The following is an 11,657-nucleotide window of genomic DNA, read 5'->3' as shown; positions in this document are numbered from 1 at the left end:
TTGAGTGGAGTGTCCAGAAAAGTGCTGTATGAGTGTAAGGAATTAATTAACCCTCCGAGCCCGAGGAGAGGTCCCCCCAAAAGGGAAAGGGACACCAGAAGAAGGAACATGATGTGCTGCCACTCTTAGTAAAGGGGGTGTTGGTAGAACCTCCCAAGATCTCTGTGGATACCACCACTGGTGTCCCCAAAGTTTCAGAACAGGTTGCCACCAGTATTCTGGACCATTCAGTATTAATTCCAACACACACTGCTCATTTCAGACACTGTAGTGAAAGCTGGCATATTTACACTTTAACTGAAATGCCATGTGCATCAGAAGCTAATTACATTCCCATAACAAAAGCATCTAAGTGTGCTTGGAGCCTTAAGACCGAGCTGTTAGACATTTATGGCTACTTTTATGGAGCATAAAGAAAATGTTGACTAAAGTTCAGTCTTTCAGTCACAGATGTTTCAGTGATGTAAAACACCGCAGTGTTGCGGCTGATGACAGAATTATACACCCTAGTACTGGCACCGTCAAACTTTAAATGGCAAAAAACCCAAGAAAATACTATGTGAAGCACTTAAGATTATCCAACAATTACATTTATTTCCTCTAATAGAACTACTATTACAGGTATATCAAAAGTGGTAAATGTCCCCACTAAGGTCAAAGTCATTTTTGTTTTAGTATCTTAGCAATAGTGCATTTTTAAATCGGGGAAAGAGTATCAAAGGTACTGTACACAGCCTGGGTTTTGACCAGCTTTACTGAGACATTAGAGGGATTTGGAACAGATTACATTTGATGTTTTTCCAAAGTTTAATTATTTTTAGTTCAGAAAGTGTTTCACCTGTGACCAATGAGGATTTAAACCTTCCAGTATTGGATGGGGTCGACCCAAAAACTAATCTCAGCTCTTTTTAACAATAGATTTTTGAACTGGCACTAACAGTGGATTACAAATTAGGAATTTCTGGCTGACACATTATTTCTCTATAAGGATCTACTGTATAAGGAAATTAAATCTTGCACAACATGTGTAAGCACCCATAACTAAACTCCTTTAGTCTCAGAGATGTGACTTCTTTTGATCCAAGGGTGACTGACATTTTCCTTCAATCCCAAAAGCTCATTCAAATACTTTATACTGTTCATCAGCCCCTTGACAGAACATGATTTGCTACTTCTTTAGGCGTTTCAATATACTTATAATTGATAATTAAAATAAAGTTTATTATACTTAACCTACATTACCTTTGCTTACTGTCCTGTCTTTCTCACACCTGAAGAAGGCTCCACAGCCGAAAACGTTGTGGTTTCTTTCTTCTCTTTTCAGCATGGAATAAACCTATTACTTTAAAAAATACATTTTTTTGCATCTACTGTACATCTGAAAAGAGTTGTCAGCCGAACATCTTCTCTGTTGAACATAGCGGAAGAAAGAAAGTGCTACACAAAAAATGTCAGTTTTTGACCAAACAAAATCTAGGCATGGGACTTCCAATACAACCATTTTCCTGTGGGACAGAATCTTGGTGGAGTGTCTAATTCACTGACGAATGTTGTTGCTTCCTTGATTGGCTTGAGTCTACAGTGTAGACATTGTAGTGAGCATTACACTTACCGATCAGTCAAACACATGAGGGTCTTGGAAATGTAAAGTTGTGAGGAGGAATCTCATTTAAAACAAGCCTGCCTTTGTTTGCCATATCAGGTCATATCTGGCCAGAGTCTTATCAGGTCTTATATACAGTATGACCCATCGTATGCTGATTCTGTTAATAGTGAGGTCATACCTGGCATCAGTATTATATTTTAATTTTGCCAGTCAAGCTTCATATTAAAATAGTTATTTTTCATTTGTATTTTTTTATTCTATATTATTTAAATATTTAATTAAAACCATTAGAACTGATTGTTGCATTTCTTGTGTGCATCAATATATATAATGCTCCATATTATTCATTTCAGATGCCATTGGTTTTTATAGGGTACAGGGAAATCCCAAGGTTTTACACCCAAAACTTTCAAATCCATCTGAATTGTAACTGATGTCCAATACTATCGCTCTTTCATCTGGTTTCATGCTGCAGAAGCCCAGCAGTCATGGGATAATGATGTGGCTTTCTCACTAAAAAAGACTAGCTGTAAAAAAACCTCTTTTGATTCAAAGTTTGATTGCTTTTGTACAGGAGATGTCTGACATTTTATCCTACCTCAAGGATCAGATGTTGAAAGGAAGAAATCTTTTGTTTTCTTGATGGCATCTTTTCTTTCTTGTTAACAGGAGGATAAACACCTAAAAAAACCCTAAATTGTGATATTATATTATTAGTAATATAAATAGCCCCAATTATATATGGGGATATATTCGGTACATAAATTGTTATGACACCTTGACTGCTATAAAGCGTAAATGTTTGTCCCTTGATGTATTGAGGAGAATGACTGCCATATTGTGCTGCACACAGAATTGTGTTTTAAAAGTATGGTCCCATAAAACAATGCCACTGTGTTCGTTAAAGGCTGAATGACAGAAGAACAGAGCAACCTTCAGACACCTGATATGTCATCATTAAAACGTATCTCTGTCTTGTTCAGCAAAAGCAGTAGTACAGATTCTGGAATGGGTAGGAGAGGTGTCTAAAGATTTTTCTCCTTGCACTGTCGGTAAAGAAGCTGGATGGACCTGCTTATTTTTGCTTCAATTATGTGCAATGCTTTTAAATGTTCTGTGGCTCAGATTGAATTACCTGTTTTGCGGCAGCTGCCTATTATATTTTGAGAGCCACAAGTTGTATTTTTGTAACGGATGGCAACTAAAATGAATCAACATACCACTTTGAGCTTTGCGGGGTGTAAATACTCAAGGGAGAGGAAACCATTGAGTAAATCTTTCAAAAACTCTTCTTAATTTGGAAAAGATCTTTCACCTTGATCATTTTGAAAGGACTCGCCACACAAATGTAGTCTTCCTATCTGAAAAGCTTGCTGCTGGTGGTTATTTTTTCCAGGTTTACCTCTAAGGAAACACTGGTTGGCATGAGAGAACATTAAAATAAAAAAATATTCAAATTGAAAGATTGAAAATGTTACCTAGTAAGGCCCATATATCAAACTGTATACATTTAACTGTCCAGATGTGACAATTACAGGCTGTAGCCTTTTAAAACTAGCATATATGGTATGTACTGTAACAATGTAGCAAACCTGTTATACACAAAGAAGAACATTCAATTAAATTACTGGGGAAGACTTAGGAGAAGGTGTAATTCTACTCTGCGATGAGGAGAATGTATCTGAGGTGGTGAGGAGGAAAAACGCAGGCACATTTTTCTGAAAATCTTGCCCTTATCACACATTTTACAGCACTTACAGCAATTACCCCCCCCAAAATGGTAATTTAATAAATTCAAATTTGAAATTGTATCCATAAGACCAATTGTAACTTCATCTGAAGGGGTCCAATAACATCCAAATTATCCACAGATATGACTCAAAATTTAAGAATGCCTATACCGACAGGGATATACTGTATAACACATTATCTTGTGATTCTCATAACACATCAGCACTGCGTGTCAATAAAAACGAGAAACTGCAGCAATAAAATAATTTAGTCATTTATTACACAATGCCTTCCATTTGAACATGAAGCTGTGTTGACACTGAAACAGATTACTGTTGAAACCTACACAACTCCATCAGAATGCAAAGAACAAGAATGTTTTGGACTCTGTATGGATGTACAGTCCACAAAGGCTAACGTCTCTGTGAAAACAAACAAGTGAACTGATTGGACACTCACCCAAACCATCTGTCGAAAAGGTCAATTCACTGTAGAGTAAACCTAGAATATGGAGTGCTCATCAGATAGAACCACAATGCATGTTTGAAGAAAACAACAAACTCAAACAGGGTTGGCTAAATAAAACCAAAAAGAAGCACAATGATTTTATTTGTCTTCCTGTGATGTAAACAACAGTGTCACTTCACTTTCGGATATACTGTAACAGTTCCACCTTTTTTGTATTGTCTAAAGCTGAAATTAAAAGTTAGATGTGGGAGTCGTTAAGCATATAAAAGTTCACCCATTTTTTATTTTACATTTACTAACCTTTAACTTTGTGCAATACCTTCCTTTGCATAGTAATTAAAAGTAAAATGTTTTGTTATTGACATGCACCTATCTTTTTTTTAGCATATTCTTGAGGATGTAGGACTCTCTTACAGAAAGGTAAGCCCAGTTTGTGTACACATGCAGCATATCAGCAAGAGCCATAACTTGGTTTCTAGAAGAATTCATGAGTATACAAGGCCAAGCCAGTATAGTGGGTGTTAATGACTACTTTGTTTCGCCGAATACGTTAATTAACGAATGTAGGTTTATTTTCTTTATTTTGCTTTACTTTAGTCAGAATTCCTGGACTCCTGCATTTTAACACCGTTCATATAATGTGGAACTGAAGTTAAGTGGAAAGAATGAAAAAACTATCCTTTATCATCAGACTACACATCTCACAAGTCTGCTTTATTCTTTGGCTTGATTCACCAGTGGGGAGTTTTTCTGAGCTAAAAGACACCTGTTGCATATTTGGTAAAAGAGTGAATATACAGTAAAACTATATATTCAGCACAAACTTGTGAAAACAAAGGCAAATCTGGGGTCTTGGAGTAATGTGCTGAAATCTGAAGTTTCCACATCACGTATTCAACAAACCCTAACCATAAATCGAATTTTAATTTTCACCTGCAAGCCCAAAAACACCCGCTATACGACATGCTAAAAAGTAAAAAATTATGTCAGTGTGTAAAATGATATGTTCCAATATTCGTTATTGATAGCGTTCACTTTTTTTTTCTTCGTCTGTACAATCATTACTACTGTATTTATATGTGGTTTCAGTCACTGCATCGGAAAGGCAAATTCAAGTCTGTAGCAGTGAGGGAGCTTTGCTCTGGTGACGTTTCAAGAAGGTGGACCTGAGTTTGGATGAGAAATTCTGCCTTTGATAATACGAATTAAAAAAAAAACTTCACTAGGTGCCAGTGACTGTTTTTTTGTGAGGCTTTCTCCTCATTTTTTGTTCATTTTATGTTTTTTTTTCTTAGCTTTTGCCATGCAGGAACCCTCAGGAAGAAATCTTCATGCCATGGTAGAGAGTGTCTTTTGAAGGAAGTCATGCCTAGTAAAGTGGACGTTGTAGAATCCCGATGTACAATTAAGAAACATACATCGTTGCACCGGCACTTAAAAAGATTTCTGTCATTCGCGTGATGTGGGTAGGGCTGGGAGTGGGCACGGGGAGGGCCAATCGGCTGTATATGTCTGTATTTCAGTTTTTATTAAGTTATTAGTTTTTTCCTCTATGGTTTTTCAAGTAAAACAGTTTCCAAGAAACACCAGCAGCTATTCCAGTCCTGCTGCCTAGTTTTCAGAATCCTCCTCGTCGGGTCTCAGACTCTCCCACAGGTCTCCTTTAGATAGCGCTCGCGTTGGGATCATACCTCCTCTTTTTGACATTTCTTTCAGTCGGGTTTGGAAACGGGAGAGAAGAGGGAAGACAACGATTAGCAAAGGACCAGACCTTCCGTACAAGCAATGACATTCAAAGTGTAGCCCACTTGCACCATGCCCTCCCAAGCTAGGATAAAGGATTACACTGCGCCGAAATGTTTAATGAAAGCCACTCTTAAATTCAAGTGCCTCAGTTATTTGGCTTTGATTTCTATAAAAATACAAGCCTAAGACCATTCTCAGCACAGTTTTTTAAAGGGTTTTGTTAAAATATATCCTCTTCTAACATTTCACACTTTACAAGAATTGGTTTGTGCACTGCGTAATTAGAATTTAAGTTAAACGTAATAAAGTTCAATTTAAAAATCAAATTGAATTAAAAACAAGACCATGATGAAGAGTTGTGCTGCAAACATCTGGAACGGCTTACCTAAAGTATTGTACAACAGGTTTCACACAAAAATTAAAGGTCTTATGTATACCTCTCCCTTATAGTGAAAGAAAACTACTGTACTTACATTTCAGGTTTTCTATTTTGCTTCCAGATCGTTTACCTTTTGCTTTTATTTGTCACATATTGGGGCTCAATGCTGAATATTTTTTTAAATATGCAAATGCAACAAGCTACACCAACATCTGTTCATGGCGACAAAGCTCTTAAGAATAATATGTCATTAACAACAATGATTCTAACGCTTGTACAGTGCACTTGCAAATAAATTATTCTCACACGGAAAGTGAAACTTTCTGACCGTCTTTCTGACTAAGGAGGAGTCCCTTGCTCAGGAGAAGGATGAATATAACTTAGACCTGGGTAAGATGGTTTATCTGCCTGTCAGGCAGCTCAATACAGAAGCACCCAGCTAAAATACCTGAAAGAAAGACTGAAAGTTTGAGTTAAGCTTCTGACAAAATAGAACAGGAATTAAGAGAGTGTACTGACACTATATACTACTGGTGGAGAGGGGTATCAATTAGACCTTTAAAAAGGATTACTACATTTACTTAAGATTTAGCTTTTCTATACATAAAGTATATTACTTAATGTAATAAATTAAACACTACTATGCAGCCAGATTGCTTCCAAATAACTGATGTTTAGCACAAATCTGAGGTATAAATCCATAACTCTGTCTCTTCTTCTGAATTGCTTTGTTTCCATTTTCGTTCACTAGCTATGGAGTGGCGCAGTGGTACGCAATACTACACAATGAATGAGATTCCTTTCCACATCAGAAGTAAATATTTATAGATTACACTTGGGAAATGACGTACCATTCTGGTTGTGGCTGTATTTCTTTCTTTGAAAAAAGAAACTCCGAACAGCACCTTAACAGACCACTTCCCTCGAGTAACAAGAAAATGTAATCTATAAAACAACTGCAAGACACCACATGAAAACAAAAGGGTTTTGGCACTACCTCCCCAAAATCTGGCTTTATGTGGGGCATCAAGCAGATTTTCATGCATCTACTTCCAATAGTGGCCATTTCAGAAACCACCACTATTGCCATCTTACTGGCATGCAGTGCAGATAAAACCGTGAATAGAAGAGTTCTGTGAAGCAGACACCAATGAAAGCTGACAGGTACATCTCAGTTGTGTCTAGCAAATATCAGCGCCAGAGCTTCTCTGTGAGTGTTAACAAGTTATGACACAAAGGTTGCAGCCAACATGGTGGACGATTTCTAGCAGGTTCTGTTAGCGTTTTTGTTTCATATAATCCGATTTAAGGCGCAAAATCACACCTGTTGATTCAGTACCTTACTGCAGAGTTGACCACAGCCATTGTGCAAGATAGTGACTTAGCTAACCAGGCTGGTTTCGTGAAGTTACATGCAAAGCTTTTGCTGGTGTGACTCAAGATGCTTAATATTAACATGCCATAGAGATTAAGAGAATAACAGTTCGGATTTTATTTCAGACACAATTTCAGAAACATTGCTGTTCTGTTGCAAAACTGTGAAAGAAACCTAGTGACCAATGACATTATTTTAAAAACGCCTTCACCTGCCTCTAAAAATGAGGTATATGCAATATTTACCATTCCTTTGCATGTTATGTGTATCTAAAAGCCACATTTATGCATTATTTCCATATAAGGTTTACTGACATTTGTGTTCTGTTACTCAAATGCCAGTAAAAAATAAACTCCTTGGCTAGTCTGCAAGGTGGGAATCATTAACCTTCAAAGACCTTCTCAGGAATCCTCCTAAATAAATTATATTTCTGTCTGCCTAGGTACTAGATTACTGGGCAGTGTAATCGCGACATTTCTAAAACACTAAATGGACTACTGTACATCCGTCCTTTTATTTTTCCTCATTTGTCACATCCACACAAACGTCAATGTGACAAGGACTATGAGTATCTCCCGGGCTTCACAGCCACACAATGAATCTCACAAGTGTTGGCCTTGTTCTTGAAAAGAATAGGGGTGTTACCCCAGTGTCCAGGCAAAATTTTGCCCTGGCCCTTACCAATCATGGCCTCCTAATAATCCCCATCTATGAACTGGCTTCCTTACTCTGCTCTCCTCCCCACTGAGCTGGTGTGTGGTGAGCGTTCTGGCGCACTATGGCTGCCGTCGCATCATCCAGGTGGGGCTGCACATTGGTGGTGGTGGAGGGGAATCCCCATTAAGCGCTTTGAGTGGAGTGCCCAGAAAAGCGCTATATAAGTGTAAGCAATTATTATTATTATTATTATTATTATTATTATTATTATTATTATTAATTATACAAGGGTGACATACTGACTGTACCCACATGAGGCAGCCAACAACCACACAAGGTCCTGGGCCTCTAAATTTGTCACTGATAACGCGTGAAAATGCAGATGGTGTACCATGCAACGACACTGCTTACAGTATATCACAGTGCTTTACGTGGTTATATCTGCATAATCAGATCGCACAGATCTGAGTTTCTTCACAACAATACCACTCAACTCAAACCTACGGGCAAGAACACACTAGATAAAAGCATGCCTCCTCACCAAATCCTACAGTTCTGTCAGTAATTACAGGGAAAATGTCAGCGCTTAATGTCATTTTGGAGGGTGACAGCTCGTGGTCCAGGCCTACCACCCTGATCTCAAAGCCTGACTGGAAATGGTGAGGTTTGCAATGATTTCAGGATGCTTCCAATGTTCCTCAAGGAGTATCTCATAGAAAGACTAGGGCAAGCATGATATCTCAGCATCCTTGACCTGGATGCTGGCAAGTGCCCTTGACACCCAAAGCCAAACACATGATCTTTTTTGTGCTGCGCACATGTTGGACTATGTTTTGGCTACTCTTATGATGGAGTTCTTTTTTGTTGGAACTTGGGACTGACATCTCCAGGATTGCCGTCCTTATCCCACTAAGAAAGGCCATGTTTTACATGAATCCCACAAAGAAACTGTTCCGGTTCATGACTTTCAAATACCTGGAATACATTTTGGAGAACAGACTGGAATGACTCGTTTCCAAAACCACAAAACAAACTCCAACTGCAGGGCCTTCCTGTGACTCATCATCTACTATCAACGTCTCGTTTCCTACTTAATGGAACAAAACCAGTCCTGTGACAGATGTAATGGAAGGACAAAAGGGAGTCTAGCTTTATATTCAACTGTGTTCTATCCCATGAGATCACCCAGGTTCGATCTCTGAAAAGAAAGGTCTTGGAATATTCCAGAAACAAGAGTGAATGGCAGGAGAAAGGTCTTTCTGTCAAGACCTGAAGCACAGGAAGCACAGCTGTCCAATGTTCCTACAAAGCGGAGAAAAGGACATGATGTCCAGCCTGAAAAGAGGACCTAGCAACCCATCATGACGTCTCCATAACCCCAGCTACCCTAAAGAGTGAAGGCATAGATCAATCTTCAGGATAAAGATACACTTAAACTGAGGGGAACCTGTGGCCAGGTTCCAGGCCACACTACCCAAACTGCTTCCATACTGTGTGTAGTGTATCTATTATCAATTAAATTAAATTAAATTTATTCCTGAATTTCCTCATCAATATGGACCATTTGACCATTCCTCTGCACTACTGAAACCAAAGAAAGTTGATGGAAAAGTCTCAAATAGGAAAGCATCTCTTTGTTTCAACCGCTGCAGAGACCTCCTTTTCAAACTATGGTACTTATGAGAACTGATGTTACCAAGGCATTGAATCCAAGTGGATGAAAATGTTTTTTCATGGTCTCGCTAGGTACGAAGCGCACAGCCAGCCAAATGAACAAGGCAATTTCCCCTAAGCTATGTCTTCCAAGCACTCTGTTTACACATTAATCCAAAGGATGCAAAAGCCACTTTTGCACGAGTGCTTCAAAGAATGGGAACAAGGCATGATAGGGTCTCTTTTGTGGGTTCCAAACTACCGTTACTTGTTTTCCTCAACAGCCATTATTCGGTCTATTTCCCACTTCTACACATAAGGACATATAGAAAATCCAGGCATCTTTAAAAAAATCAGATCGCCAATTAATTTGGTAATATGTACCCTGGAACCAGAATGGCCAGTTGTTCAATTTTACAATTCGACCTGCAGCTACTCCACGCACAGAGAAGAGAACAATTGTGTAGGGAGATTCCTCTAACCTGCCTAATTTCAAGCCACGCATGGCAGGCACCACAACCCTCTAACTGAGGTTCAGTTCTGAGAGGAAGAGAGCTCTCCCTGACGGTGAAACACACCTGCAAGAGCCTCAGAGGCCTTGCAGAGGAAAGACATCGCCTAATCCTGCCCTACCCTGTACCCACTGATTGGAATCATAAACTCAGTCGGCTAGTGACAAAAATTCCAAGCCCAAAGCTCTGATCAGAGTGCTAAACCTGTGCTCAGGTGACTGCTATTACACGCTTGTCTAGTTGCCCCTGTACAGTATAACTTGCTTTTTCGTTGTTCCAGCTGAGAGTACCAAGTGCAGCATGTCAGGTTTACGAGAATAAATAATATCTTTCAAACTGAATATACTGTATATGTATATATGCATCATTGCTTTGCTATTAGTTTAGGTTATACAGTATACTACAAAAAATCTTCTCAAATTAGAATGAGTGAGACTTTGAGCCAGCCATGCACTGCCTAAGATCAGGAGGACTATTTGCCAGAAGTCATTTTATCATAAAATAGATATCAGTGCTTTAGAATGAAAAGAGAATAGGGTTCACAGGCAAAACAGGTCTGATGAAAACAAGAAATGAAACACCGGGGGAATGGAGATCATTTGTTCTTCAGCATTAATGATGCAAGTTTGATATTTTGCCAGATCTCAACAGGTGAAATAGCAAAATGTTGTTCAACCACACTGTTATACTGCCTGACCTCCTTCTTATGTTCATTATTAGCAAAATTCAGTTAGATTCTATTGAATACAAAGAAAAGTGGGGAGTGAATAAATATGTACACAGTATATGAAGTACTGTCTTTGGGCAGGCTTCCATAGCTGAGTGAAGGGGAGTCTATCAAGGGCTGGATGGCCCTTTCCAACCCACCTCCACCCACCCCACTAGTGTGACGATTGAGCTAGGGCATCTATGGGTGATGTGAGAGAGATACCTGTAAGTGAAAGGATGTCCTGGGTTCGAGACTTCAATATGCAGTAAGTAAGACCTTCTGCCCAAATTTCTGTCATACTGTAACTCCATTAACTTTCACAGTAATCTCTCAGAAATCTTGTATTGTAAGTCGGGGCTTATCACAACAGAAATGGTTTAAAGATAAAGATTCCGTCACGAATAAAATCCAAATGAAAGACTGGTTTTAAAAATTATTCTGTAAGCCCAATTTGAAAGTGTTCTTTAACCATATCCCTACCACACAAGCATTCAGACTTTTCCAGGCTGTTAAATTTTTCATAGGAAACAGATGCTCTGCCAGGAACACATCCATTATTAAAGATGAAGCTATTGCATTGTACGTCATTGTGGAAGATTCAGTAATTAGACAAAAGTTAAACATCTCCAATTAAGACTTTAAAGGTCATAAATAAGAACGTGTAAGGTTTAAAGAAAGTGAATGATTAGTAAAAGTTCTTATTGCTTTTTATAATATTTTTAATGTATGTTGAAAATGTATTAAACTAAAATAGATTCTACACCACAGTATAAAACTGGTTTTCAGAGGAACAAACATATACACTTATTAATTTTCCCATG

General features: G+C 38.4%; 1 protein-coding gene across 4 annotated transcripts in view; it reads right to left on the bottom strand.

The window, feature by feature from the left end:
• Nucleotides 1–3,595: 3,595 nt before the first annotated feature.
• Nucleotides 3,596–11,657, bottom strand: part of adam23a (ADAM metallopeptidase domain 23a) — a 106,455-nt gene continuing 98,393 nt past the window's right edge. For all 4 annotated transcript variants that reach the window (XM_069196382.1, XM_069196381.1, XM_069196385.1 and 1 more), the window contains one exon: nucleotides 3,596–5,514. In XM_069196382.1, coding sequence (XP_069052483.1) covers nucleotides 5,469–5,514 — 46 coding nt within the window. In that variant the 3' untranslated portion in view covers nucleotides 3,596–5,468. The remainder of the gene's footprint in view (nucleotides 5,515–11,657) is intronic.

The sequence above is a fragment of the Lepisosteus oculatus genome, chromosome 12, assembly GCF_040954835.1.
Source record: "Lepisosteus oculatus isolate fLepOcu1 chromosome 12, fLepOcu1.hap2, whole genome shotgun sequence".
NCBI lineage: Eukaryota > Metazoa > Chordata > Actinopteri > Semionotiformes > Lepisosteidae > Lepisosteus > Lepisosteus oculatus.
This window is presented reverse-complemented; position numbering and strand designations above follow the sequence as displayed.